Source organism: Homarus americanus, unplaced genomic scaffold (genome assembly GCF_018991925.1).
Source record: "Homarus americanus isolate GMGI-L3 unplaced genomic scaffold, GMGI_Hamer_2.0 scaffold40333, whole genome shotgun sequence".
In the NCBI taxonomy this organism is placed as follows: Eukaryota; Metazoa; Arthropoda; class Malacostraca; order Decapoda; family Nephropidae; genus Homarus; species Homarus americanus.
Window position 1 is genome coordinate 549,037 of NW_024714036.1, and position 7,781 is coordinate 556,817.

The 7,781-nt window shown below is 45.8% G+C and overlaps 2 protein-coding genes across 2 annotated transcripts; both read left to right on the forward strand.

Annotated features, from left to right (window-relative positions):
• Nucleotides 1–1,000: 1,000 nt before the first annotated feature.
• On the forward strand, nt 1,001–1,780 carry LOC121875402 (splicing factor 3A subunit 2-like). The gene has a single exon (XM_042379957.1). It carries the CDS (start codon nt 1,001–1,003, stop codon nt 1,778–1,780), a length of 780 nt encoding a protein of 259 aa, XP_042235891.1.
• A 318-nt stretch (nt 1,781–2,098) lies between these two features.
• Nucleotides 2,099–7,215, forward strand: LOC121875413 (C-hordein-like). Its single transcript, XM_042379967.1, has 3 exons — nt 2,099–2,108; nt 6,303–6,536; nt 6,911–7,215. The coding sequence occupies exons 1-3, from the start codon at nt 2,099–2,101 to the stop codon at nt 7,213–7,215; spliced, it is 549 nt and encodes a 182-aa protein (XP_042235901.1).
• The last annotated feature ends 566 nt before the right edge of the window (nt 7,216–7,781 follow it).

Consider the following 7,781-nt stretch of genomic DNA (forward strand, 5'->3'; position numbering starts at 1 on the left):
GTGTGGTGATTGTGGTGCTGGTGGTGGTGGTGTGTTGGTGGTGGTGGTGGTGTGGTGGTGTGTGGTGGGTGGTGGTGGTGGTGGTTGTGTTGGTGGTGAGATTGTGTTGGTGGGTGGTGGTGGTGTGTGTTGGTGGTGGTGGTGTGAGGTGGTGGGTGGTGGTGGTGGTGGTGGTGGTGGTGGTGGTGGTGGTGGTGGTGGTGATGTGTTGGTAATAGTGGTAGTGGTGGTAGTGGTTTTAATATTAATAGTTGAGATGACTAAAATAGTGTTGGTAGTAGTGGTAACAATGTGGTGATAATAGTAATGGTAATGATGGTGGTAATGGTATCGTAGTGTTTATGGTAGTGGTGGTGGTATGGTAGAGGTTAACAATACAATGATGGAAGAATATTTACCAACACACAGCGAGAACGTAACAATGGTTTGAAATTAGACAAATTTAGATTTAGGCGCGAGATAGGTAAACATTGGTTTGGTAACAGAGTAGTGGATGAATGGAACACGTTACCAAATATCATCATTAACTCGAATACGCTGGATAGCTTCAAACATAGGTTAGATGGATATATGAGCAATAGGGGTTGGGTGTAGATAGGACTGCCCAGTATGGACCAATAGGCCCGCTACAGTTTCCTCCAATCTTATGCTCTCATGTTCTTAACCACCACTACCACCACCATTATCACCACCACCATCACCACTATCATCACCATTATCACCACCACCACCACTATCATCACCATTATCACCACCACCACCACTATCATCACCATTATCACCACCACCACCACCACCACTATCACCACCACCACGACTAACACCAACCATACACTCACCCACTGTTATTGTGACCGTCATCATCATCAGGGGCGGCATTATTGTGGGCGGCAGCTATGGGCGGCTTGACCACCCCTACCGCCCGGACAATGGCCTGGGCTATAAACTTGTGGGCCGATACCATCATGGTGGTCCACGCACGGCTGCCAATGGCTCGCTAATGAAGTCTATACTGCCTGCTAAATATCCCGGACCTTTTACCACCCACGACCTCCATCCACGGCCTCCAAACATCTATCCACGGCCTACAGCCACCCACCTACGACCTACAGCCACCCATCCACGGCCTCCAAACATCTATCCACGGTCTACAGCCACCCACCTACGACCCTACAGCCACCCATCCACGGACGGCCTACAGCCATCCATCCACGGCCTCCAAACATCTATCGACCCTACAGCCACCCATCCACGGCCTCCAAACATATCCACGGCCTACAGCCACCCCACCCACGACCCCTCAGCCACCCATCCACGCCTCCAAACATCTATCCACGGCCTACAGCCACCCACCCACGACCTACAGCCACCCATCCACGGCCTCCAAACATCTATACCTACCCACAGCCACCCATCCACGGCCTCCAAACATCTATCCACGGCCTACAGCCACCCACCCACGGCCACTATGCACGACCCTACAGCCACCCATCCACGGCCTCCAAACATCTATCCATCCACAGCCACCCACCACATACAGCCACCCATCCACGGCCTCCAAACATCTATCCACACAACCCACCTCTCATCCACCCTGCCATCCACGGCCTCCAAACATCTATACAGCCACCCACCCTACAGCCACCCATCCACGGCCTCCAAACATCCCTCACAGGACCCTACAGGCCTGTTATCCACGGCCTACAGCCACCCACCTACGACCCTACAGCCATCCATCCATCCACAGCCGCTCAACACATATTCACTTGTCCTAAAATAATGGAGGAATGACAAGAAAGGGAGAGGGAGAGAGAGAGAGAGAGAGAGAGAGAGAGAGAGAGAGAGAGAGAGAGTGTGTGTGTTACCTCCCAAGATGGGGAAATTTGTAGACAGGGAAGTGATCTTATCTCTGGTAATTAGTAGAATATAAGTAACCAGTTCATAGGTGAGCGAATTATGGGTCTCATTAGGTTAGGTTAGGTTAGGTTAGGTTAGGTTAGAGAAGCATTATTAAAATTTTAGATGAATTGATAATTAATGAAAGGAATAAGTAAAATTAAACAAATCTATGAAGTCAAAAAATCCTTCAATAGTCATTATGAACACAGGTAACGCTTGACAGATGAGAGATTAATTAAGAAGATTAATGAGAATACGATAACAGGTACAGGTAAGTGAGAAGACCAGGTAGGAGATGAACGAAGCATATAGAGTACACAGTATCATCTAAGGGCGTCAAGTCAGCAGATAACAGAAGAATAATAACATAAACACTAGAGCCTTGTAGAGGTGACCTTGTTGTGTGTGTGTGTGTGTGTGTGTGTGTGTGTGTGTGTGTGTGTGTGTGTGTGTGTGTTGTCTTAGTTCTTTCCTATCGGTGTGTGTGTGTGTGTGTTGTCTTAGTTCTTTCCTATCGGTGACTACACTGGTATATTGCATTGTTTTTCTCTCTTATTTCCCCACATTACACACACAACATTCTTGACCACCGTAGGGACAAGACCTATTCAGGCGCTGCTCCTGCTGCCCCCCTTGGCCATTTCGGCCCATTCCCCAGGTCCCTCTCCCCGACCCATCCTCACCACCGGGATATCTACAAAATCAAAAGTGACACTTTGGTTTCGGAAGGAAGTGGAATCAGTGTTGAACAGTGATGAACAGTGTTTAGGCCAGTTAATTCAGCACTCGACAGTACCAGTGACAGCCGTGACCCACCAGTGAGATAAGCACCCCTGGAAACTGACCGCCATCTTCTGACCAGGAGGTGCTAATCAGTCCACCATGGGAACAACAGTGGGTCGGCTTTACACCTGACTACGAGATAACACAACACCACCTGGCAGAGAGAGCGAGGTACTGTGACACCACCCCACACCATTCGGTGTCTCCGTGACCACGAAGGTCCTTCATATCAACACCGGAGGACGAGTCACTATACCACGTGAACACCACACCACTCGGAGTCTCTATGATCCACGTGAGGTCCTTCATATCAACACCCGAGGTTGAGTTACTACACCAGGTGAACACCACACCACCTGGTGTCTCCATGACCAGCCCAGGCCCGGGCCATCAACTGTAAACTATAATTTGTATGTTCAATCATTGTTCCTTCTTCTTTCAGTAATGAAACCTTTTGTTAAACGACCCACCCACCCCATGTCTTTGTATGCAATAAGTCATTTTTGTCCAATGTATATTTTCAGCCTTCGGGTTGCAGAACTTTTTTAATAAACCGTTTATTATTATTAGTAGTAGTAGTAGTAACACACACACACACACACACACACACACATCCCTCAGTGACCTCCTACCAAGCACTGGAAAGGTTTGGCAGCCAACTAGTGCACCAGCCTCGTCATCGCCACCTCCTGCCACCGGCAGCCCCCCACCCACCTCGCGCAGTCCGCCACTACGACAAAATTCAGCCCATAAGAGCCCGCACCAATAGATATAAGAATAGCACCATCCCATCTATCGTTAAAATAATAAACAACTCCTGATTTATGTACTGTACAGCCCTGTAAATGTATACAACGCATATTATATCATTATGTCTAAATCAAATGTAAGTCTGTATATTTTCAGCCACCGGCTGCAACTCTATTAATAAACCGTTCATTATTATTATCATTATTATATTAATGTACACACACACACACACACATACACACACACACACACACACACACACACACACACACACACGCACACTGACACTCGATTATATGTTTGTTTTAATCCTGGTAGATGCAGCAGCCATGTTGCCATAATTCACCAGTAACACTTGTCTCTGTATACACAACTGTGATAACTGGACACGTGTACACCTAGAGGCAGGTGTTCGCAACAAAGGCTGAGGGAGGTGAGGGAGAGAGGGGGACAGGGGGGCAGTGGGGAGGAGGGGGAGGAGAGGAGGTGCAGAACGAGGATATACGAATACATGTTGTGAATTGTTAACTTTACTCGCACGAAAATAAAATGTTCTTCAATAATTCCTTAAAGTGTTCGATTATGAGAACAATGAACATGTTAAGTGTTCTACATACATGACTTAGTATTGACTCAGGAAACACGCGACCCCCACCACCACCGTTAGTAACACGTGTAGAGGAAGGTAGTGTGTGTGTGTGTGTGTGTCGCTCTGACAAGTAGCTTCATCAGGGTCAGATTCTTACCCGACAACACGGATCGAGACAGTGAACCAACCTCGACTCCCGGTACTAACATTATCTATCTATCTATCTATCTATCTATCTATCTATCTGCCTACCTGCCTGCCTGCCTATCTGCCTAAAACGGACTAATATACAAAATAATTCCTAACTAATATCATCACTTAACATCTACCGAACATAACAAAAAAAATTAATGAACAAACGATCATAATTTTATCTCGTCCTGTAAAATGTTCGGGAGACCAATTAGTATTTTTGTCCTGCGTCTGCCTGCCTGCCTCTGCCTGCTGCACTAACACTAAAGTACCCAGAGTTTTCTTCACTTATATACTGTCATACTTGTTTGTCGTGATATTTTTTGGTTTACACTTGCTAGGTTACGTTAGGTTCAGGTGAGGTTCCTCACATCACCACCATCATCATCATCATCATCATCATCACCACCATCATCCTCATCCTCATCATCATCATCATCATCATCATCATCATTATCATCATTATCATCATCATCCTCATCATCATCCTCATCATCATCATCATCACTACCATCATCATATCATCATCATCATCATCATCATCATCATCATTATCATCACCACCATCATCATCATCATCATCATATCATCATCATCATCATCATCATCATCATCATCATCATCATCATCACCATCAACATCATCATCCTCATCATCCTCCTCATCATCATCATCCTCATCGTCATCATATCATCATCATCATCCTCATCATCATCATCCTCCATCATCATCATCATCACCATCAACATCATCATCCGGGTACCCTCTCCTCATTAGGAAGACTGACTCACGGTGGCGCCACCTTAGAACTACACCTACCAGCCGAGTATTGTGCAAGGCAGTACATCCTCCCTCTCTCGACGTCCAATTGAGCACAGGCTGGCCCTTCGTGACTCCCTCCTGACCCCATGACCTGACCCCGCTGGCCTGACCTCTCCTGGCCGCTCACTGACACAGAGAAGGTATACGGGGACTGGTGGTAGATGCGGTACCGTTCTTGCCTCGCAAGCGAGATGTCACGGGTTCGATTCCCGGGCCGGTGGAAGCTGTTTGGACTTACTTCCTAGCCCCCATTAGTCCCTGTTCACCTCGCAGTACAGTAGGTACCTGGTGTAAGTCGAAAGTTGCGAATTCGTATTCAGGGAAAGTTGTTGGAGCTTCCAATAACTTGATGACATAAACCACTGACTCTTCAGGCTTCTACGCCCTTAACTCATGAGACATAAAGGCAAGCATGAACTTAGCATGCTTCCCTGTTGGGCGCTGTAAACGCTTCTGCGCTTCACCTTACACAAGGATGTAGGGGAGTGCCCAATAAATAAAAAAGAAAAGAAAAAAAAGAAGGTATACAGCATACTTGCTCTCTCGGTCATATCTTCCTTCAAGATAAGGCACTAGGTTAGGTTAGGTTAGGTTAGGTTAGGTTAGGTTAGGTTAGGATCATCATTGTTTTTAATAGCCACACGCTTAAAAGACCAGGGGATTAAGTTTGAAGAAGAAGAAGAAGAGAGAGAGAGAGAGAGAGACTCTTGATATAACAAGCTCTCTCTCTCTCTCTCTCTCTCTCTCTCTCTCTCTCTCTCTCTCTCTCTCTCGTCTCACACACACACACACATAACGCAGGGGTATGATAATTGTCACAGGTGTTCACGACTATCTGGACACCTGCATCGAAACTTCTAACTGGAACAGATATTTACATATAACATCACGATAATTAAACCACACCTGTTTACCCTCTTCCTTACAGATGTCAACTAAGTCTTACAGAGGTTTAAAACACACCTGTATTTCACCATCACACAGGTGTTTAATAAGTGGTCAGTTGGTTTAAGATACACCTGCACTTCCCTCGTCATATAGGTATTTATTTATATTATAAGGGTTTAATATATACCTTCAATTATACCTTTTATGTATTACAGGTGATTAAAAAGTTTTATAGGGGTTTAAAAAGACACCTGTATCCCCCTGTACACCTGTGACACATGTTTATACAGAATTATATTAGATTTTAGTTGGAGATACACTAAGATGTTAAATCCTTTCAATTGGTAACTATATTAACCAAGATCATTGTATATTCAAGGGATTATTCAACCACAATCATCCCTCAACCTCAACCCAAGACAACCACAATCAGCTCTCAACCTCAACCCAAGACAACCACAATCAGCTCTCAACCTCAACCCAAGACAACCACAATCAGCTCTCAACCTCATTCCTAGACAACCACAATCATCCCTCAATCCTAGACAACCACAATCATCACCCAACCTCATTCCTAGACAACCGCAATCAACTCTCAACCTCAATCCTAGAGGCTAGACAACCATAATCAGCTCTCAACCTCAACCCAAGACAACCACAATCATCCCTCAACCTCAATCCAAGACAACCACAAGCATCACTCAACCTCATTCCTAGACAACCACAATCATCCCTCAACCTCATTCCTAGACAACCACAATCATCCCTCAACCTCATTCGCTGAACAACCACAATCATCCCTCAACCTCAATCCCCTAGACAACCACAATCAACTCCTCAACCTCAATCCCTGAACAACCACAATCATCCCTCAACCTCTCAGTCTAAGACAACCACAATCATCCCCTCAACCTCAGTCCTGAACAGCCACCAACTCCTCCAACCTCAATCCTGAACAACCACAATCATCCTCAACCTCGTTTCTAGACAACCACAATCATCCTCAACCTCATTCTAGACAACCACAATCATCCCTCAACCTCATTCCTAGACAACCACAATCATCCCTCAACCTCATTCCTAGACAACCACAATCATCCCTCAACCTCATTCCTAGACAACCACAATCATCCCTCAACCTCAATCCTAGACAACCACAATCATCACTCAACCTCATTCCTAGACAACCACAAATCATCCCTGAGCAACCACAACCCTCATTCCTAGACAACCACAATCATCCCTCAACCTCATTCCTAGACAACCACAATCATCCTCAACCTCATTCCTAGACAACCACAATCATCCTCAACTCATTCCTAGACAACCACAATCATCCCTCAACCTCATTCCTAGACAACCACAATCATCCCTCAACCTCAATCCTAGACAACCACAATCATCACTCAACCTCATTCCTAGACAACCACAATCAACCTCTCTGATGTGGCCTTCCCTCATCCATTCACTTCCAATCACCATCCTGCTCTCTCTAATCACCCAATCACCATCCTGCTCTCTCTAATCACCCAATCACCATCCTGCTCTCTCTAATCACCCAATCACCATCCTGCTCTCTCTAATCACCCAATCACCATCCTGCTCTCTCTAATCTTCACCGATCACCATCACCATCAAATAATGCTAATTGCCCTCGTAAATTAGTCTCACCATACATTAGGTAATCACCACTACCCTCACCACTAACAGTCATCACCACTACCCTCACCAGTCATCACCACTACCTTCACCACTAACAATCATCACCACTACCTCACCACTAACAATCATCACCACGACCTTCACCACTAACAATCATCACCACTACCCTCACCACTAACAATCATCACCACTACCT